The sequence below is a fragment of the Manis javanica genome, chromosome 2 (assembly GCF_040802235.1).
Source record: "Manis javanica isolate MJ-LG chromosome 2, MJ_LKY, whole genome shotgun sequence".
NCBI lineage: Eukaryota > Metazoa > Chordata > Mammalia > Pholidota > Manidae > Manis > Manis javanica.
The window spans coordinates 10,314,271-10,337,656 of NC_133157.1; the positions used below are offsets into that span (position 1 = coordinate 10,314,271).

The 23,386-nt window shown below is 40.0% G+C and overlaps 1 protein-coding gene across 1 annotated transcript in view; it reads left to right on the plus strand.

Annotated features, from left to right (window-relative positions):
* PSMB7 (proteasome 20S subunit beta 7) overlaps window positions 1-23,386 on the plus strand; it is a 57,419-nt gene that overhangs the window by 22,844 nt on the left and 11,189 nt on the right. The window contains exon 6 of the mRNA XM_017666180.3: window positions 7,001-7,059. Coding sequence (XP_017521669.2) covers window positions 7,001-7,059 — 59 coding nt within the window. The remainder of the gene's footprint in view (window positions 1-7,000; window positions 7,060-23,386) is intronic.

Consider the following 23,386-nt stretch of genomic DNA (forward strand, 5'->3'; position numbering starts at 1 on the left):
GAAAATTATTTCAACCTTTTATTCTTTCTTTAGCATGTATAACAACATAGATTCTAGAGTTGCTAAGTTTGATTTAGTACTTTTAGTGAACTCTGTAAGAAGTAATGTTTTATGTTTTTTTTTTAAAAAAAACCCCACTATCCTCAAGTCATATTAATGCAGGTATTTTTAAGTATATAGAGCAGGTAAAAGCAGTATCTTAGATAGTAAATTTTCTTGATACATTTCAAATTTTGTCCTGAGTTGAGCTGTTCTCACAGGAAAAGTTAGGTTCAGACTGAGCTACTAATGCTGATCAGTTAAGATCAAAACAGAGTTTTAGAAAATGGAGACTGATTTCACTGTTCTGTTTTTTTATTTTTTTGAATGAGGTATTTTAAAGTAAATAGAACAGATACTTGAGTGGCATTGCTAAACAGTGAATGGCATCTGTTTAATCATTTAAAACATTTAACTAAACTCCCAGTCTCATTTGAATTTCCAAGTAAAACAACACAAATTAACTATATCCAGATGTGTGATAATCGTTCTGCGGAAATCTGAAGAAAAAGCCATTTAGAAAGCATGCTTTGTGGGGGCTAGGGAGCTAAGAAAAGAGCCGTTTCCATGCTTACTTGCTAGCCTTAATTTCAAGCACTTGGCTTTGCTATTTGAGAGGCAACATGGTGGAGTGGAAGGAACATTGGACAGTTTAAATTCAGAATGACTGGGTTCAAAATCCCAGATTTGCTTATCATCGGTTATGTGATCTGGGCAAGTCTTACCCTAAGATCAGTCTCCTCTTTTATAAAATGGGACTGCTGCTGCCTGCCATGTCTGAAGAGCAGACAAAACCTATGTGGCTGTGCCTTGACATTTCTTAAACACTGTATATTACTATGTTGTGGTCTGTTTAGTAATTTGTTTGCCACAGAGTAAACTTCTGGGTAAGTGGGATGGGGGTTGGTGCTGATATGCTCAAAGGCCTTCATTATTAAGATTATTTTACCTCTCAGACCTTCCTAAGGAAGCCCTCCTAGACAGCAGTAGAGAGACGGGGGGCATTTTATTTATTTGTGATGATTGATTGCTGTCGTTCCTTGGAACTGTTGACTCATGCGTGGGTTGACCTTCAGACCCCTGTATACAAATTGCAGGAATAAGCTGCATGCTGCTGCCTTTCCCAGCACGACTGTGACAGCTGGCAAGGCCTTGGTCTTTTTGCTTTTGTTTTCATCCCTTCACAACGTCAAATTGTTATTATCTTCAAATTCATGCCTTAAAAAAATTGCAAGTAATGCATAGTCTTTCAAGAAAAATAAAGAAAGTAGCACCATCTAGAAATAAGCATAATATTTTGATTTATATTTTTCTGGATTTGTATAATATGTATTATATGAGCATATCTGTTAATACTGTTTTGGAACATGTTCCCCCCCACTAAATATTTAGATCATGAACATCATTCCATTTGTCATGTTTAATGACCATTTTAATTGTTTATTTTCCTTATCAGCTGATTGTTGGATCTTTACATTGATATTTAGTGTTTTCTTCCCCCTAATTTAAGCAATGATCTTTTTATACATATAATTTGGGCACTTACCCATTTATTTCTTTAGAGTAACTCTAGCAGGAGAATTGCTGGTTTGGCGGTTCTGTGTAGGTTTATGCTTTCTGATTGATGTTTCTAAATTGCCCATTAGAAAAGGTCTACCCATTTTTGCTTCTACAAGTGTGTTGGATTGCTCTTTTCGCCGTACCTTTGTTGGCACTGGATATTATTATTTTTAATCTTTGTTAATCTAAAAGGAAAAAAATGGTTATTTAATTTCAGTTTATATTTTTTTGATTACTAGTGAACTTGAATAATGTTTCTAAATGTGTATGGGCCTCCGGCCTTCTTTCCTTTTTGTAGACTGTTGTGTCCTTTTCTGTGTTGATGTATCAGTGTTACTTATCTGTGAGCTATTTTTAGTTATTGATGTCCTGCATGTTTCACATTTTTCTGAGCTTCAAGGGTTATATTTTACATCGATTACAGGAGTTAGCCTTTTCTTTTTTTTAAGCCAGTGACTTGCTATTAATAAAAACAGATACTTAATTTTAAAAGATTGGCTGGAGATGTGGCTCCTTGTGTCATTTGTGTCTGGGATCCCCCTCCTTCTCCCTGGAGGTCATGGGAACCCATAATGACATCTTAAAGGTCTGTGGGTAAGACCCTGAATCAGAGATGGGGAGCCCACCTGTTTTCTGGGACTCAATGGGGGTGTCTATTGTAGGAGGAATTCTCTTAAAGTGCACCAAAAGGGAGCAGGGAGGGTGAGGGGCACCCGCCAGGGTGGCTGCAGTGGATGGGGGTGCAGAGCACTTCCTGGCCCCCATGGATGAAAGTGGCCTGAGCTGTGTATCCTCCCCACACCCCCGCCTCTCCACAGCTGGCTGCTGGGTGGTTTGGGAGTCAGGAGTGGTTGAGTAGGGAGGGTGGGGGTTGCATAGGTGAGCTTGGGGGAGGACAATTGGGTGCGGGAGGGCAGTCAGTGGGCAGCCAGTAGCCATCACAGTCTCTTGCACTTTTCTCTAAATGCATTTCGCTAAATGCAGGTCACTGATTATACCTCTTTTTTCTATTTTAAAGAGCTTTGTTCTGGAAGCAACACTGGCTACTCAGTAACTGTGGGTGGGCTGAAAAAGGCAGGCTTGGTGTAGGTTGCTAAGGAGCAGCTGCATGGAAACTACTGATGAGACAGAGAGCTCTGGTAGTAAAATGCAGAAATCCAAGGAGGGCATTTCACTCTTCTATCACAGAGGTTGGACCAGACTAGGACATATAGTGGGATGTGGTTTTGTGGGCTTAAAGCCTTTTTTGTTGTTGTTGAAAACTGAACTTACTTTACATTTGAGTTTGTCTTATATTCATCCCAGTCTGGTAGATTAGGCAGTAAATGTTCTTTGACACTTTATGAAGGCATTACTGCTCTCCTCACTGCTTCAGGGCCAGCTCAGAGTTTCCCCAGCTCCTCCTTTGAACAGTTGTACTCAACATCAGCCCAGCTTAATTCAACAGCTTCTATTTAGTGCTCGCTGGGTCCCAGGGGCTGCTAGGTAGGGGGACGCAGATACGAAAGGATGGGCAAGTTCCAGAGGTGAGAGCCATAAATAAGCTCTCATGGTGGTGTGGTCAAGGAAGCTTCTGGGAGGACGGAGTATTTCAGCTGGGTCTTGGAGAGTGACTAGAAGTTGTTTGAACTGTTGAGGAGGCAAAGGGCATACATACCATGTCCCAAGGTGGGATAGGCTTGAAATGGCCTGGCATTTGAGAAACGATTGTCATTTGGTATGAGAAGGGAGCTGAGGGACACAGAAGGTCATGGACTTCCTGCTGTGAGTGACATAGGGCCACGCCTGAGACAGGAATCCTGCCTTGTGGTGTAATCCTGGACAAGAATCTCTAGCTCTTTGGTGTGTTGCTGGGAGGACAACTAACTGACATAACAAGTGACGTGTGGCACATGGTGGGCACTCAGCAGGATGCACGTTTCTTCCCCCTTGACTGCCTTCTTCCCTGCTGTTACCGAAGTTCCCTGAGGACAGAGCTAACACTCCTTGTGCCTAGAGCTTACCCTGCATTTGTGGAAAGCGTATTCCCCCTAACGTCTGTTTGTTTCACCTGACATGCCTGCTGTCTAAAACAGAGACCCCTGTACTGGGGACATTGTCCCTTGGCTTTTCTGTTCATTTATTCTTGATGGGAAACCAGATAGTCTGATTAATTGCCTAAGATGGCCTTGTTTTTGGAATAGAAAATCAGGATAGATGTTTCTTCAAAGGATTTTTGTCTTGGTTTTGGGTATGAAAGTGCCAGGTTAGGTAGTTTGCTGAAGTAATAGAATGTCTCAGGGCATTATTATGGTTTATGGGGAAAATGAGATATAATATTGAAACATTTTGTAGGTCACACGGCCATACTAGTATGGAAATTGTCTGATGATTTATTGTATATAATTTTAAGTAGTGTTGAAACAAGATCTAGGAAACTGGAATAAAATTATTAAAGAATACTTGTCTCACTGAGTTTACCACTTTTTTTTCTTTTTAATGGCCTTGGTCCTTCCTCCAGCTTCATTGTCTTGAAATTATGTGCGGATTTGCATCTTGTTCTCTTGCCACATGGGGCAATTGCAGTCATATTTGAAATTCTAACTTGAGTTCTCTAAACAGCAAGCATACATTCAGAGTTTCTTAGAAACCTGTTGACAAAGTAGATTGTACTCCATCTCCCCGCACTTCTGTGTATTTCTGAAAAGGGGGCGCCAAAGTCCTCCTTTCCTAAAAAGCTGGGAGCAGAAGCTAATTTGCAAGTAGATTAGAAATTATTTTTAATATTGAATTTGCCTTTCTTTTCAAGTTTATTTGGAGTCTGCTTATCTTTGATTTGAGGAGAAGCAGAACAGGGAGTTTAGTAAGCGTTTCCAGAAATCTTCTGCACTCTGTGCAGGTGCAGGTGGAATGTGTGTTGGGGATGGTGCTAAGAAAGGGGAAGCGGAAGTACAGTGAAATAAGGACCCCTGTGTCCTTTCTGTGTTTACCTCTTCTACACTCAACTAGCTCTAAAAAAAATCACTGTGTCTAGTAAAGTGAGAAGCTTCCCCATACTGGATGGACACTTTGTTCTAAGAATTTAGATCTCATAGGTAATTTCCACTTCACAGAAATTTTGTCTGCAGCATTGTTTGTAAGCAGGAAAAAAAGTTTTTGATATAGAAAGAATTATTATATTGTGAGGGAAATATTTTTCATTTTTTGAACTACTGGATGAAGCTAAGCAGAAGGAAATATATTTGACCAGGAAAAATACAGGTAAAATTAATTTTTTACTGAGAAACTGCCAAAGAAAGGATGGTCCGGGATTAAGAACAGGGCTAGGAATTTTTAAGGAACAATGTCTTTAGGGTGAGCTTGGCTTTCCTGTGTACCATAACTGATGACACTTTTTTATAGAGTTGTTAGCTCTCAGGTTACTCAACTGTCCTTGCCCTTTTTCTAATGTGTATTGGGCCTCTGCACTTACCCTTGGGCTCTTCGCAGAGATGCTCTTGAAGCAGATTGGGAAAGGCAGGCCTGCCCGGGTCTGGGCACTCTGCAGGAGCATTTTGTATCAAGAAGTATTTTTTTTCCTGAGATTTCCTTATTTGCTATTTTCTTGTATCATCATGACAGTGGTCTTTTGATTTCCACACAAAACCAGCTTGTTTATTTTACCAAATCCAAGACTGGTTCCCACCTATGCCAGAAACAGAAACTTAGGTTACTTTTTCCCATTGATCCCTGATCTCAGAGTAAATGTGTAAGTCACAAAATGTTAGTAGACTTTGTATTTCCAGATTTTCAAGGACACCTTTACTATAAAATTCAGAGATTTGGTTTTCGCGAATTTGCTTTTGCATTAGGTTAGTTTTATGTGGGTTCACTAGTTTTGCATCTGTTTAATTTCTGTCTCCAAAGAGCTTTTAATATCCCTTTAGATCCCCTCTCCCCTTTTTTAAAGGAAAAAAAATTATGAGAGAGGAGAATGGGTTGCCTTTTGCTCCCAAAGCCTAAATGAATAGTCATTGCTTGTAATCCCAGTCTGCACTTGACGCTTCCTACTGCTTTAGATGTGATGTATCCAGTGCTGGGAAGGTAATGATCCTCAGCCGCAGCAATATTCCCTAACAGGAGTATCTGTCATATTCATCGGGATTACCATGTTCATTGATTTGTGTCTGTAAATCTGCTGTTTCTACCCTTTAAATTTGATCTATAATTGGACCTCCTTAAATGGTTCAGATAAGGTAGTCTGTATTTTCTCAATGCAGCGTTGCTGTCAGCTTCTCCTTTTTCATTATACATTCAGCAGACTTGATAAAATCAGCAGGACACCTCATTTGAAACTGTTTAATCGCTGCCTTTTTCCTTTGCTAAACCATTGAGGTGGTCAACCGATGTACACAAATCATTTTAAATAGAAAATATGGCTTTCTCTGTGACCTAGCTAAACAGATAGTGTTATGCAAAACAAGTTAAAAAGTAATAAATGCCAAAAAAATCTTTTAATTGGAGTAAAAAATTGTGGGCAACTCTATCCTCTCTCCAAAAGTAGAGTATCCTGAAATATTGCTAGGGCCCTGTTAAGACAAAATGATGGTTTTCTAAAGATTCTGTGGTTTCTGAACAAAGCAAGTTGGAATTTTCAAGTAGCGCTGAGCTGCCTTTTACATGCATTCGGAGGGAGCCCGTACTTACTTGGGGTGCCATTACATCCTGCTCTTGTAGGGAGAAATTTGATGTTATATCCATGCAGCATAACCTTTCAGCCATTTGCTGTTGTGATAATAAATTTTTGTTTCTTTGTCTGTCATTTTGTCTACTCAGCTGTTACTCTTCGAAGTATAAACTAAAAATAATAGCTCCAAGTAAATGCCACCTAATAAAGTGTTTTATAGTTATAGCTGGAATAACCTGGTGGCTGCAGCTCACGGTCCTATTACCATTGCTGGTGCTGTAGTTTCTTCCCAGTGTGTCAAGGTGGCTACTAGGGCCAGCTCATTAAAACAATCTATTCTTTCTAACTGGCTTGGTATTTAGTACTGTACCCAGCAGCCTGCCAGGGCACAGTTGTGGAGCACACGACTCATACCATAGGATATATGAAATTACGTGGCATTCACTTTTTGAAAAAACACATTCTCCCATACCTCATTTTCATGCTTCAGCATTTTACTGTGAATAATTTACAATTACTCCTGTCTCTAGGAGAAGTAGGGCCAGTTACAGGTTTACTCGAGATAGTGGTAAGTGTGACTCCAGGCTTTCAAAGAGCAGTGTTTCCCTGGTTTATGTGGCCCTACAGGATTAATATTTACGCTGTACTTGAATGTGACATTGGGCGTGTTTTGCCATTTTTGCTGCTCCGGGGTAAACTTGAGATGGAGAAACTGGGAGTTGGTAAGTATACTAAAAATGCATCTTTTTCTTACAGGTTCTGGCTCCTTGGCAGCAATGGCTGTGTTTGAAGATAAGTTTAGGCCAGATATGGAGGTACGTGAATCCCTGCAGTTTTGCTCTTTCAAAATGTTTTCCAGTTGTATGTGGGACATTGACAAATTGACTGCCGATTCCTCCAAAACTTGTACAGCACTGTTGTTAGTTGGAATGCTCTTTGGCACAGATACTATAGTTGCTGAGAAGACCAGTTGCTTGGAAAAGCTTCATTTTGGAGTGGCTGTGCCGGGCCCCTGCTCCAGCTTGAGGCGCCGGCAGTGCTCAGACTTCCGCTCTGGCCTTTGGGCTGTCTAGGAATTTTCTTGGCTGTAAATGTGCTGCAGTGTAGAATGTTTTCTTGTACCCTAAGCTTTCTGTGTCATGGTATCTTGAAATGACAGATTTTTTTTTTTGTTTTCTCATTAGGAATAGAGAAACCGTATGTTTTTGCATGTCACACAGACCTGGCCTGAAAATGGGGCATTTAAAAAAAACCACTCTAGATTGTTTTGCATCTTGCAGAAGATTGGTACAAGATCATCTGTGTAGCAGACTGTTCTCAGAGTGGGATAAATCTAGTGTCTCATTTATGAGAGATTCTTTAATATATTTTCTTAAGTGGTGGGTGGGATGGTACCTTTTGGAGATATACTCCCTGCCCCCCAGAAACTCCAAAATAAGCCCATAGTTCTTCCATTGTACTTTCAAAGGAGTGTTCAGTATGCTTGGATACTTCCTGGGACATTGTTCCTCTACTGTGCTTTATCCTTGCTGCTAAACCAGCTTGTAGTCAAATAAGTCCTGAGGTGGCCTTCATCATCTCTTGTTTTTTTGATAGATATTACTATTTTGACAGGGAGTGTCAACTTGTTTTCAACCATTTAGTAGGCTCTTTATTGTTTATGAGTGGTTTACCCTATTCCTTCATATGTGGGTTTCTGCTGTTTCTGCCTTTGTGGTATTGTTTTGTTTAGATACCAAAGGACGTCTCGGGGAATTACTTTTGACATTGCTTTATGCCTAATGTCTAATTCACCTTGGGAGAAGATTGCATATTTAAAATTTTTTGCTTTTCTACCAGCTCGTTCGTGGTCGTTGGAGCTCTGAAGCTCTCTCTACCCTTTAGGTTTTGGCCAAGTGCTGTGAGAGCCAGAGAATGTAGGGATGTGGATGCTGTTCAGCCAGGATGGGGGGTCTTTTGCCAGAGAGACATGCCACACCCTAGGTACATGAAAGTAGCACATATAAGTAACATGGTCACTGATGGCTAAATTTCTTCCCTTTCTTAGGCATCTGTAGGAGTAAAACATGTACTAAAGATAGGATTTAGCTAGGTGTTTTATAGTAAAAATAATAGTGTCTTGCTCTAATTAAGAATAGTAAACAGGTCCAAATATCAACTATAAATGAAATTAGGATTCTGTTCTCATTTCTGAATGTGAAAATTTATACCCATATCAGCATTTTTTTTTCTGTTTGGGGTTCTTAAGTTCAGAGAAAAAAGATACACGAGGTTCCTTAGAAAGAAAGGTCTCCCAGTTTTCAGTCTAAACGAAAGGAGTTCCTGAGGCTCCACAAATCCATTAGAACTAACAAAGGTATAGGGAGAAAGACTCTGATGATTTTCATTTAGAAAATCGCTTCAGTATTGTCAAGCCCTCCTTTAAACCACATTAATCTTTTTAAATTTTCTTGAAAGCTTTGCCTATTTCCAATTGATTGGGACTTCCATGTGTTAAAGAAAAATGAGAATTGCAGAAAAAGTTGAAAGCATGAAATACATTAACACTCTGCTATAGTACTTTTACATTATTTATTTAGAATTTGGATTTGAAATGATACAAAGGCCATGGCTTTAATATTGATGTGATTTGGGGAAGTAATGAGAAATGTGGTCATCCCTTCAGTAAAACTTCTGATATTACCAATCTAAGGATGTGTTCCTTAGATCAATTTTATCTTTAACTCCAACCATTAAATGTTGTGTCATAGCTGTGAGGCCTTAAAACAGGCTGCCAACCATTTAAAATTTCAGATGACTGTTTTTTTGTTCACTTGAAGTTAATTGAAACGTGACACAGATTGACAATCAACAGAAATCACTTCATGAAGATAAAAGTAGTACCTGTTTCTCCAGTGAAGTGAGTTTAAAAGTAAATAATAGGCAGGTAATAGTGTAACAGCTGTCAGGAGATAATACTTTAAAAATCTAAGGAGATTTTAATAGATAATAAAGTTTATTGTGAAGACCAAGCAAATAACTGTTGGTCACCTGCTTTCTCTTGGTGAAGATTATATGATGCAGTTTCAATGGAAGGCTGAGGCTGCTCAGCAGAGTTGAGAGGACACTGTTTGGGTGACTCCTCTGCTATGAAAGAGAATTTGGAAAGGTGTCATTTCTGGCTCTTGCATTTGCTAGAAACATTTTGGCTTCAAATTTCCAAACTTTTCCCTTTCCTTTCCAGGGAGACTTGCTGTCTTTCTGTGGCAAGATGCCCTCCATAACTTTTCCTTTTTGCCCACGTTGGGACTGCAGGGTTGGATGACCAGTCTCCTTATGCCCTTGCAGTCTGTTCTGGGAGTGGATTCTGGATGGGCCTCACACCGAAGCCCAAGAGAGCATCGCTGCCTCTCGGATCTTGCAGGATTGCCAGGACAGGAACTGCTGCCCGCTTCCCAGAGAACTGCATTAGGAGGGGGCAGTTGTAGGTTATCATGATTTTGAATTGTTTGCGAAAAAGTAATTTTTAGGCCAGACTCATTAAACAAACTCCTGGCTTTATTATTAAATAAATTTGAGGATTTTTTTTTTTTAACTACAAACCTGTGCCTTTGACTGTGCTGGGCATAGACTATGGTTCTTTATGGGATGAAAGTCCCTCCCTCCCTAAAAATCTTTAATGTTTTCCCACTATCTTTAGCTACACAGTCCAGTAGTAGCCACCAACAACAAGTACCTAGCTAGCTACTGAGCTCTTGAATGTGGCTAGTCTGAGTTGAGAGGTGCTAGAAGTATAAGAGTCACTTCAGATTTCAAAAATTTAGTATAAAATATTTAAAAGCTATGTCACATTAATATTTACATTGATTACATGTTGAAACAGTACTATTTTAAGTATATTGGGTTAAATAAAAATACTAAAATTAATTTCACCTACTTTTACTTTTTAAAATGTAGTTATACTAGAAAATGTAAAACTACATATGTGGTTCATGTATTTCTATTAGACAGGGCTAGCCTAACATGATTTCTTGAACTCATCATTTGCATGTCACATTTAAGGTTTCTGCCATATCCACATGCCACCTGTACTATTATTTCTCTTGAAATTTTTCTTTTAGATAAACTTACTATTTATGAATTGAGATACCATTTACATATAATACACAGGTCTTAAGTGTATAGTTTGATAGACTTGGCATTTGTAATTTCCCAGATACCTGTCAGTCAAATCAAGACATAAAAACGTTTCCTTCACTGCCTAGTGCCCCTTTCTAGTCCGTCCCCTTTGTCCTCGTCCCTGTTTATCTTTTTAGTTTAAATTTATTTTTAAAATATAGTTTATGAAATTCTGGGTTTGATGTGCTAGTTACTTTTTCCCTCAAGATACATGAAAATGAGCACACGCTATTAGTATAAATAAAGAATGTATTCATGTATCACCATCGTGTGTGAGTCCAGGGTGCGTATATTACACCCTGGGAAACCTAGGTCTACTTCCTGCTCCCCTTTGCTCCTTGCGCGCTTGCTGTTCTTTGAGTACAGTGTTAGCTGCCAGCAGTGCCCTCATTGCTTCCTCATTTATCCGTGTCCCTGTACTCCGTTGTACATACCTGTTCCGTTGTTTTACAGCTGGTTTCAGGGGCCTCTCTCTCACTTGTCATTGAGAGAGACCCTTGATGGCAGGGGCCATCAAGGCATCTATGTTCTTCAGCTGCTGATGTTCAATGTGTGTTTGAGACAGGATAACCCTAGTTAAAATCTGAGTCATCAGAAACCATCTGGGAAATGGAGGGGACTTTTTCCCATCTGGAAAGTGCTGAACATTTTTTTGAGATAACAGGAAGATAACTAGCACACTTCTCAAATGACATACAGCATTGGGGCAGAGTAAACAAAGCAAACACCCATTAAGTACACAGGCAAACGAAGACAGGGCAAAGGGCAAATGCTCACTGGGAAATTACAGGCCAAAAAGCAGACCAATGAAACCCAGCTGGGATTCATAACTGCCCAAGATGGGCCTCTGCTCTTTCAAGTTATCTGAGCCAATGACTTGCCTCAGGTAAAAGCCCTGTTCGGGGTTTCTGAGAAACTGTCAGATAAGCATGTGAGTTTAAGGGACTTTAAAATCTTTAAAAATTCTCACCCAGTTGTGGCCCTAGCTGCCATGGTGGTCTTAGAATTTTCATCTTCTTGTTTTCTCTCTTTGCTGTCAGCCTGGAAGTGTCCTCCAGTGGCAGGAACTGTGCTTCGTCGTTTCTGTGTCCTTGAACCTAGCATGGTAACTGGTTCAGAGCAGGTATTCAGCCGGTATTTGTTGAGTGAGTGTTTACAGAGGTGTCAAATACAACTTCACTTAGTTGTCCCCAGGTTAACCTTCCTTTGAAACAGTTTGATAACTTTGCCTTTAGTATTCATCATATCCAGCTGTGATAGAAATAAAGGCATAAAAAATTGTATTACTGGTGATAAATCTCATGCATTATTTTTTTCAGCAAAGGTTCTTATTCAGCTACTGTCCCTCTATATTAGCACAGTAGTGAATTTTGAATTGTATGAGTTGACCTAATGACAAAGGGGTCAGTTATATTAGAGGTTTTGTTGTTGATGAATTGCATGGAGCCATTCCCCCAGACTTTTTTTCTATTGTTAAGGCCTGGTATAAGAATGAAGCCCCGATCCTGGTTATTACCCACAGGCTAACTAGACAAGAAACTAGTGATAATCAAACTGTGGCCTTTTGAGTCCATTTGCCAGTTAAGTATGAGGAGTTTGATCATAATACCTGGAAATATGCTGTTAACTTCATGCAGGTATGTATCTGGGAAATTGCTAAAATTGTTGAAATAAAAACATTTTATTTTAGGGTGGGGAGGGAATTAGGAAATGAATAAGATAACTTAGATTCATTTTCCTTCCATCCCATTTCTTTGTGAGAGGAATGTTTTCATTTGGCCCTATGAGAAATTTAAACTCTTGAAGATTATAATTCATTAAAATGGATAGAAGATTAATATTTAGTCTGTCAAGATCAATACTGTCCCCCCTTTGCACTAATTGTCGAATAGCGTGTGAGGGCCGCTGAAGGGTGGTGGTGTGCGGCAGGACCCGCACATCACAGGGAGATGATTCAAAGACAAACTGTCCTGCACCCTCTGGTATCGACTTGCAAATTAGCATCTGGAATCTAATTAAAGAAGCTTAATGAAAGTAGCAGCTGAATGTTGCTGGAAAAGACAATCAGCTTTTTTCCCCCTCTCTGATACATATTCTGTACTATTGAAGTTGGTCACCAAACACATCGTGTGAGCAGTTAAAAAAAAATTAGCATTTATTTGAAGAATAGAAACTGTTTTTCATTCTGTTATGCATTTGGCATGCTCTGGCGTCCCATGAGAGCCATGCCACAGCAGATAGTGCACAATATTTATAAATCCATGACAGGCAATAATAGCAACTTGAAAAATTCTTTTGCTAGAATCTCAAGTTGAGAGCTGCCAAAAGCTGAGAGGATCAGATCTGCAGTGGCAGCTGCTGTGCCCTACAGTTAGAATTCTAGACTTTGAAGATGCTCAACTTAAAGAAATGAAGACTGCAGGCTTAGCCAATTTTTGCAGGTTTCTAGAGCTCTGGCTCTCTGCCTTTTGAAGATGAGTTGCTGAAGCTTCTACCACTGCCTGAGGCGTGCTAACACCAGCAGGATCTTTTTCTTTCCCTAGTCTTAGTGTGTCTTCAGTTTTAAGTAGCACATGCATAGTCAGTGCTGCCAGCTGGGATGATCCTTTCTCTGGTCTCAATACCAATGGATGAGCTCTTACCCTGTACCCTTCAGAGAGAAGCTATGAAGATGGATGGTGACGTATACAAGTGCCACTTCAGCTGTCTGATTTATGGAGTCATATTTCATCACTCGGCAACTGCCGGCCTCTAGAGAAGCCCTTATAGATTGCTAAAGATGTGAGCAGCTATCGCCCTAAAGGCTTGTGGTTACCTCACAAACGTGATGCCAAACACCTAGCTACCAAGGAAACAGAATTAATCTACCCTTGCAGGCAGCTATAGATCTACTTTTAATAATGGGAGAGTTGATACCAATATGGTGTCCTGACAGCAAACGTTAGAAATAGCTGTAGTTTTTTTTTTAAGTCCAGTAGCAGAAAGACATTGAAATTATAGGTACACTTGTGTTTTGTAGATGGACAATAGTGTAAGAGATATGCATTATTTTGATTAAAACAAGAATTTGTTCAGTTTGGATCAGCTTGGGGATTTATATAGACTGGTCCCAAAGGAAAATATAAAACATGAGTTCAGCATGGTCAGATGGAAAGGGGCATGGGAGCTTAGGAACTAGAGGATTGGGCTGTGAGTCTCTTTCCACTGAACTCCTGGCATGACTCTGGGCAAGCCATGGCCTAAGATCGTTCATCTAGAAGATGGGTATCCAGAGACCTGCCTGCAGGTTGCCATCAGGATTAGATGTAGTCTGTAAAACACCTCCTGTGGTGTCGTGCACAAAATTGGCTCTAAAATAGGGCAGCTGCTCCTCTTTTATTCAGTTACTCAGTAGTAGGATACAAACACCACATAGCAACGACGGACACGATTATTTGTACTCGCATCAGGCTTGGGGATTTATATAGCACAGTGTAGGAAGGTATGATTCTTCTTTCCATTTGAAATCTTAAAATCAGAGAAAGGCCTATGTAGTAGCTGTAATGACAAGACAAGTCTATTCAGTGCATGACACAGACCGTGGAAGTATCTGCCTTTTTGCTGGGGAGGGGGGAGATTAGAGATGCAGTAATCACCGTGACACTTGCTGAGTGTTTATGCCATGCCAGGCTCAATTCTAACAGCTTTCTCTGCATTATCTTACTTACTTTTCAACAATCCTGTTAGGTCTGTACTTTGTATCCCCATTTTGTAGGGAACAAAACGAGGGTGTAGAGAGGTCGAATGTCTTGCCCAAGGTCACGCAGATAGTGATGGAATCGTGCTTTGAACCCTGGTCAGTCTGGCTTTGGAGCCTCTGTTGTGATCCATCACTGTGCTGTGCTGACTCTTTGCTAGGTCTGTAATTCTTTGACGACGCAGTGGGGAAGACGTCTTATTCCAGGTGAGCAGAGGTGTGGGCTGCGTAGGCTTTGCTTTTCTCTGATGAGGCCTTGTGAAGATGCCAGGAAGCCAAACAAATGTCAGAGGAGGTGTGTGGACCTCTTCGGTGATTGGAAGGAACTCAGGAATAGATGCAAGGAAGTTACCAAAACAGAGATATTAGGAAAAACATAAGTCATTGGCTATGGGAGATATTTTTTTTTTCTTTGAATTCATCAGAATTAATTTTTATCTTTTAACTGTTCTCCACCCCAAATATCCTGTGATTTCCCACCCTCTCAGGATTTTCAGGTTCTAAGAGCACTGTTTTTCTCTGTATAGCTGATGTTCAGATGGCATAGCTCTCTTCAAATTCAGTTAAGGAAAGCAAGAAGCCTTTAAATATTGTGAATGGCATTTGCCCATTGAGGCAAATTAAGAATAACTTGAACAACAGCAACAAAAAAATAAGCAAGACTATCATATTTGAATAATGAGGTGTTCTTTTTTTCCCAACTGCCAAAACTTTTTAATCTTTGTCAACAATTGTTCTGTCTTCTGTCTTATTTAGGTTGCATCTGTGCAACTCTGAGCTCAGGAGCCCTGACAAGCAGCATAAGAATTCTGTATTCATTAGTGATCTTGATCCAAATGCCTCTGTCCCTGCCATAGGGGCTCAGGTGTGGAAGCTGCTGGCTAATCCCACCAGCTGACATTCGGAGGTTTAATGACTCCGTAGGAAAGTGACCACTTGCTGAGAGGTTTGCTGGCGGAACCCACACAGCAGACAGTGTAGATCAAGGAAGACGATCATTGTTTAGCCGAGGCACATTCCTGTGTGACTTGAACCCTGTTGGCATCAAACAGAGTTTTAAGTAAATGCAAAATTAAAAAATGTATTGGGCCTTCGATGGCTATCATAAACGATTGTCCTGTCCGTATTGATACTGAAGGATCTTAAGACCGTTTTTCTTGTAGCACTTTAGTAGGTGTCAGCTTAATGAGCTGAACTTGACTCACTTTTCCACATTTTTTGATTTTAAGGTTATGTTTGTCTGGTTGCTACATCTGTTCAGGTATCTGGTATGTCTGGGAAAAAATAAACAGAGCCAAAATTCGTTCTTATTAATACTAGTAAGAATTTATGCTTACATTTTTGTATTTGTGGTCTGTAGTTTTAAAACAGTTATGACTAGAATGTGCATTCTCTGACCTCTGACATGTTACTAAATGTTTTGACTTTTTTAGGTCCTCTGGTCTAAAAATGTTGGGTGCCTTATTTTAATAACAGCTTCATTGAGAGATAATTTTCATTTATGCAACTCACCTACTTTAAGTGTACAATTCAGTGATTTCTACCATAGTCACAAGTTGTACAATTATCACTACAACCTATTTTAGAACATTTCATCACCCTCAGAAGAAACCCCATGCCCACTAGTAGTCATTTACCACTTACCCTAACATGACTGGCCCTAGGTAACAATTAATTTACTTTCTGTCTCTATCAGTTTGCCTATTCTGGACATTTCATATAATAGGAATCATAAAATATGTGATATTTTGTGACTGGCTTCTTTAAGTTACAGTATTTGCATATTTCCTGCATGTTGTAGCATTTATTGGTACCCCTTCCTTTTTTGTAGCTGAATAATAGACATACCACATTTCATTAGTTAATGGACATTTGGATTGTTTTTGTTTTGTGTGGACATATGTTCTCATTTTTCTTGGGCATATACCAGAAAGGCAGATGGATGGGTCATATGATAGCTCTGTGTTTAACCTTTTAAGCCACCACCAGACTGGGTTCCAGAGTGGCTAATAGCAGTGTAATAAAGATTCTAATTTCTGCACATCCTTGCCAACACTTACTGTCTTTTTGATCATAGCCATCCTGGTGGGTATGCATTGGTATCTCATTGTGGTTTTGATGATTCCTTATTGGTTAAGAACTAATGTAACTATGGAAAGGTTTAGATGTAACTGTTGAAACACTTGACACACTTCTTTATGCACTGAATTTGGGCAGTAATTGGGTTGGTTGTGCATTTGTTTAAATATTGAAAGGCCCTTTTTAGACGCTCTCCCTGAAGCTATTTCTGTCATTTGCTTTTAGTCATAATTCCTAATTATTGACTTTCTTTAAGACCTGAAGCATTAGACATAGTAAATTATATATTTATTGCTAGATCAAAAACTGTATTAATGTCCCCCAATAATTTTTTCTCTGGTTGTATTTAACATAAAGCCTCAGTATTTAGAGATGTCAGTACCCAAAAATATAACCCCTGGGGCCCTATTAGAGTTAATAGTTAACTTCAGAAATGAATAGATATTGAAATTGGCATTATAGTTCAGTGGGTGATTTGCAGAATTACCGTTAAACCTTTAGACTAGATGGTAATGAGAAGACACTGTTGATGGTTAAAGCTTCATTCACACCAACATCAGATATTTTGGTTTGTCCTCCACTTAAAAAGTGAGTATGTTCTCCTGAATTTGAACCCATTGGTAGGCCGACTTTGGAGAGGCTGAAAGGGACTTTTACTGAGTTAGGGTCACTCCCTTGGATCTTCTTGCTCACATTTTCATTTTGTGGTATTTTATAAAACAGGCAGATGTGAGTTATTTTCATCTTTTGCCTGAATTTTCAAGACCAGGTCTTTGCTCCCTACCATACAGAAGGTGGAATTTCACAAGTAATGCTTCTCTCCTTTGGTTCTCTAGGATTCCTCAGTCTTCCTTTACTTAGAAATGGCCATCTGAATGTCCATCCCTCTGGCCAGGTCTGTCTTTTCCATCTCTGCATCTTCAGAGCCCCAGTTAATCGTGGTGGCTGGTAATCATTTCCACCCTTACCATTGTATTTTGCCTTTGATAAAAGTTGAAGTTCAGAGTAGGATATTTCAGGGAAGGGTTGAAGGAAATGTTAGAAAGTGTGTCCTATTCTTCGCATTTAGTTGCAGGAAATAAAAGGGGATTAAATGGGAGGAGGCCGAGAAAGAAAGAGAAAGGTATAGTATAATCTCTGGTGAGCCAGGAATGGATTCCTTTTGGGGTCAGGCCTTTGCAATTCAAGATGAACAAATCTTAAGAAAGTGACTGTGTAAAATTTGAAAGTCTGCATTTGGGGAGTAATGAAAATACATAAATGCTATACTGTTATATTACTGACTTTGAGTATTCTTTGTTGAATTTTCTGCCAGAAATATTTCTGTGCAAAAATTGTTTCATGTCTTCCACTGTGCTGTGTACACACTAAAATTAATTTTCTTAAATAACAATATAATCAGCAGGTATTTACTGGGTACAAACTGAATGCAGAGGATTATGCTTGGTGCTGTAATCCAGACGTAGTATTGAAAGAGGTCCTTCTGTATGATTTATACAGGCTATAGGCAATATAGATTGAAATAGATAGGTAATTATTTATGATGCATTTCTTTGGAGCAGGTGTTCCATTTAAAATGTTTTCATTTTACTTATTTCCTGTAACTGTGAAAGGTAGGGGAAAATATACCATGTAAGAGAAATAGTTCACAAAGTACATTACTGCACTTTTGGCAAAGAACCAGCAGGCAAAATGTAACTTCTCTGTGACCAGAGGCTCTTTGATCAGAGAGAGGCAAGAGCTAGATTCAGGGATAATGGTGAATAGAAATAAGTGTTTGGTGACTTTCAACTGTACAGGTAGAATTTAAAAGTAAGATAGTATTGCTAATAAAATACTCTGCGTCATGATATCAAAGAGAAAATGGCTTCCTTATCCATCTCTTAGTCAAATTGAATTGCCTTTGCAGCAAACTTGGTCTCAGGGACAAATAAGACACTAAAAATACTCCCTTTATCTAGATTGTCTTTTTCTGTTACTTAAGCCAGGCCAAGATTTTGAATGTCATAGCTCCTTGGAAAGGAAAATAAAAGAAGCTCTTTCATTACTTACTGATTTCATTCCATTCTAGAAATCTTACTTTGTAAAAATTTGGAATCATAACCATTTATTGAAGAATGATTTTCAGAAGAAGAGGGGAAAAACCACCCTGAATTTCACTGTCAGAAGTGAGACTGTGTCACAGATCCAAGAGGTCATCTGTAGTTAGAGGCTTGCAAGCTCTTGAACAATGGATTGCTGCTGTTCTTGTGTGTAGGTTGGAGAAATATATGAAATATAGGACTGAGTATTACTGGATGGTAGCTTAGAATCTTATAAGTTTGCCTTGGCAGGTAATTTGGCATAAATTGTTAATGTAAATCTGGGTTAGTGGTGAAGACATTATTTTAGTAAAAAAGATAAACTGCTGATTAATTCAGCATAGAACTCAATTACAAATTGAAAGTGTCTCGGCGGGACTCCCAGACCCTAAAGACAGCAGATGTTGAATTGATACTCCAGCATATTTCACAGTGGTATGAAATATTAACATGGTTTATTATACTTCTGTGGTGTGTGATATCAGAAAGGGGGAGGCAGTGGGCATGTGGGTGTGCAAAGCAGCCAAACATTACACATTTGCTAATATACACTGAAGTGTGATTAAGAATTTTAGCAAAGTTTCTTCTAATTTTTTAAAAGTAAAATAGCTCTGTGGAAAAATTAAGTTTAAAATAACATTTGGGGCTAAATGTTTAAATGTAGTACCTATGTATACTTACATTGTACATGTAAATGAATATAAAATAAGAACAGTAAACTTACTAACACAGGATATTTATATGTAAATAGGACCACTACCCACAAGAGGAGGGGAACTTGAGGGCTTGAACTGTATTTCAGTGAGTTAATTGTCAGCTTTCATGGGCTGGAAAGTTTTCATGGGCTGCTGTACTGTTTTTACCTTGTGATCTAGAACATATGGTAATTTAAAAATGCCCCTATAATTTGCACAGGCAGAGAAGTTTCATTTCTAGCCAAGAAAAAAAAAAAAGTTTCACAGTTTTCATATATCTATATCAACTCAAGGGGAGAAAAGTCAGCAAATTTTATGTATCGGAAGATCTGAATAAATGGAACTGCCAATATTTGAAGGGATTGGCAATTCTTAAGAGGCATGAGAATAAAGTTGGCTTAGATGAGATATTTCAAAGCCATTACGACTATTATGACAGTTATTTTTTTTGCATCACAGCCGAGTCTAGGTTTTGCTAGCTGAAGTAAAACACTTCCAAAAATAGTGATTACGGTAAGAACGAATATACCCTGGGTACCTTCTGCTATTATGAAGGCTTTTAAAAAGTGGTGCTTCCTCAAAAATTTCTGAAACACATTAAAACTGGCAAAGGCAGAGGGGCAGTGGGCAGAGCAACGGGAAGTTCTTGGTACCTACCAGAAGGTCTTTTATATCCCCACCTGAGTCACCATGAAGGCCTCTGTAAACTGTTGGTTGGGGGTGGGGTCATTCTGAGACATGCAGAGTGACCTTGCGTTCCATTCACCAGTTTTATTGATCTCCAACCAGGTGCCAAGCTCTGTGCCTGATTATGAGACACGGTCCCTTTCTTAGCGACATTTACAACCTAGTGGGGTGGACAGGCCCACAAACGACTGAAACTGCGGCATAAGAAGCATGAGGATGGTGCATATAAGGGGGACATGGTGGTAGTGCGGGGGAGGCATTGGTAGAATCTGTCAAGGGACTCAAAGCTGGCCTCGAAGAGCACGTGACTGCCCACTAGAATTATTTTTTGTCTTGTTTGAAGTTGGTCAGGGAGATACTGAGGAAAGGAGACCATTCTGGACAAGTGGCTTCATGTTCAAAGGCATGAGGGCTCCTGCTCTTTCTCTCACTTGTATAATCTTGGAAGTTTAGACAGCCGAACATACTTGGAAATAGGAAAATTCAACTCCAGACAGTATCTGAAGTTGTCTGGGTGGTCATTTCCTGAGTCAGTGTGGCCTTTTAATTAGCATCCGCTCTTCAGTGTGGGGTAAGGCCGAGCGAAGCATTCCTGTCCCTGCGTGTGAATATTTAGTTTAGAAAGCTGCCATGTTCCATTAGAGGTGCTTGTGTGTCTGCAGTGGGTGCCCGAGCTGTGTAGGCTTTTCAGATGTCCTTTGAGATTTGCGTTGCATTGTAATTGGGAGAGGCTGGAACTTAGTGTGTTGTACGCGGCGGAATGTGAGATTGCCTGCTCTAATGAGACCCCAGCAGCATACCGCAGGAAGGCAGTTAAAGTTTTAACCTTAACAGGTAATGTTACTTGTAGTGTTTGTGTGAGGTAATTTATACCAGTCTCCCCTAACCCTGAAATAGTGCAGAAACAAAAACTTAAAAATGAAATGAAGTTGTGCTAAATAGATAATTTTAAATTCCACCTAGTGGTACAGACTTTTTAAACTATTTGCAGTGAACATCGTATCTGTAGAACACAATCATACTGGGCCACTGTCACCCATTGTCATAGTGTTGGAATACAGTTTTCCTAAAATCAGAACTGCAGTGACACCAGAATATTAAAAAGATTTAAAGACTCATTAACTTTGGTTCCTTGACAAGTACTCTGGTTTCTTTTACCTCAGGTAAATTGAATTGGTGAGAGGCGTGAAAGGGCACGATGGAACATGCGCACGTGGGCTCTGAAGAGGTCTGGGGGTGAGGGGATGGATTTTGCTTCTTGTGTAACCCCTGTAGCCTGTTTATAAAATATAAAACTTAACTTGTAAACTGGGCTTAAGTCAGTACTTGAAGGGATTGTTAGGAGGACCACGTTTGTAATTTGCAGTCAGGCTTCACAAAAGTTTGCTCTCTTATTTCCATTTCTTGCCCCAAAATGCTAAAAGAAAATTAAAGTGCACTTGCCTTTTCTTGGTCAGTTTTAGTTACCATTGACAGTCAACAAATGGCCTGATGGGAAAATTCAGTTAAATGGTATCTTTTTTATTGACATACAGGTTGGTTAGAAAACAGTATGATTCAGTCTGTTTGCTGAGAGGTTTATAACTGTGTTTTAGGGAAGCATAAATGTTTGAAAGTAGTACTGATGCAGTGACTATTTGGCCAATTTTGCTTTGGGCTTTGATGAGTATACATTCTGTATTAGAGAAGTTCATCAGGATGTTTCTAGTTTCATCAAATGGAACTAGCAAGATGAGTGATGGAATGATAGAGGAGCATTATTTTAGCAGTATATTTGCAACTGAAGAGTTTTAGAGGTAAACTACTCTAGAAAGATAAACTGTGAGTGATTTCAGCTACATCTAAGGACTAGGCAAGCGTGATTACTATTTTTAGAGACTGGTTGTTTGGGGATTCTCTTGTCCTCAGTGAAAGACACATGGGCTCTGGAGTCAAGTCAAAGCTGTGTTGAATCTTAGACCTTCCAGTTGTTGGCCATGTGCCTTTGGGTTAATCATTTTCTCTCTCTGAGCCTTGACTTCCTGGATTTGTAAAATGGGCATGAGGGTAGTGCCTACCTTAAAGGGTTGTTAAGAAGAAAAAGTGGAATAATGTACTTGGCACAGTGCCCGCACACAATAAATGAAAGTTCTCTTTCTGCCTTCTTTTAGAATACAGTTTCTAGTGAAAGACAGTAGTGGAAGTGTGTTGCCTAGTACCCTTCTTAATGACATGACAGTACATTCTGAATGGAAGATGCACATGTGAACACAAGGTCTTATGTCATTTTGATTTCATTTTCAGTATAATGGCTGCTTTGATAATTGATTTGCTTTGAAGTAAGGGTTGAAAAACCAAGTACTGAGTTATTATCCACTGCCCATTGCATTGGTTGTTCTGAAAGAGTTAAGCTTTTGATGACCGTGTTTGTGAATGTTAGAGAAAAGGGTAGAATCAAATCAGGTAAGCGTCCACCATGATTTCCTGCGTACCAGTCATGGTGCTAGCAGTTTCTCCCGTGCACAGAGTACTTCATTCAGTTCTTACCACGACTCTGGTGCTAGATGGTTTTAGGCCTTTTTTTGCAGATGAGGAAATTAGGGCTTAAATATGTTGAGTGACTTTACCACTAGGTTCACATAGCTTGTAAGTGACAGGACTAGATTCATATGTGGATTGCCTGCATCTTCATTCTCTTAAATTCTTTGCCTCTGTCTCTCTCTTCCTTCCCTACTCCCTGCACCCCCACACCACGATCAATATAGTGAACATATCCATTGGCTCCAGAAGTTTCCTTAGGCACCTTTGTAAAGCCTCTCCCTTACACACAAGAGCCTTAAGTAACTGTGAGAGGGTATCTGAAGGCTGTGCCTGGGGTCCCAGGAAAGGTGGTCAGCCACGGGCCTCATGGGGAAGTCTCTGAGCTAGCAGCCCCTCATGTTCTCCCCCCTCTGCCTGCCCACCTGCTCTCTGCCTGTCCGCTGTACTCGGGCCTGCCCACGCCTCCTTCCTCATGACTTGACCCTGCACGTGAACGAACCTTCATGACCATGATTTCCCCTTAGAGCTTCTTTCTTTACATTCTTTTGGCTCTTGTCCGCATAGTTAATTATTCCTTTATATTTTTTCTACCACACCCCAGTGGCTAGGTAGGTATATTTTGAGAGCCCCTGCCCCCCAGTGAAATGGCATTTATAAGTTAGTTCCAGCCTAGGCCCCCCGCCCCTGAACAACGTCAGCGTCCTTTTGCTTGCTCTGCCTTTACCTCGTCTCTTCGGGGTTGACACCCTCTGGAGTGCCTACTGCACGCGCTTACCAGTGTCTACAGTGTACAGTTAGGTTAATCATTGTCTCCTGTCAAGCGACCAGAAAAATAGCTGCCAAGAAGTTAGAAAAGGCCTTTCTGTGAAGGCCGAGTTTCTCAGTTTGGTTGGTGTCCATGACTGATTCTGGAACTCCAAGTCGCACCTTCTCCTTCCCTGCTCGCACCCTCACCTGAAGACTGCGGCTTCTTCCTCTCCCAGATGTGGCCTCTCAGCCTTGCTGATGATCCTCCTCAGTGCCCCCCGCTGGCCTACAACCATCTCCCACTGGCAATATTATGATCTTCTGCTCTTCTGTTGCCTGCCTTCGGCTTCTGTTGCCCCACTGCTTCCAGCGTGCAGAATCATAAAGCACGAATCTGACTACATCACTCTCCAGCATAAAATTTACCACTTCTTCCCAC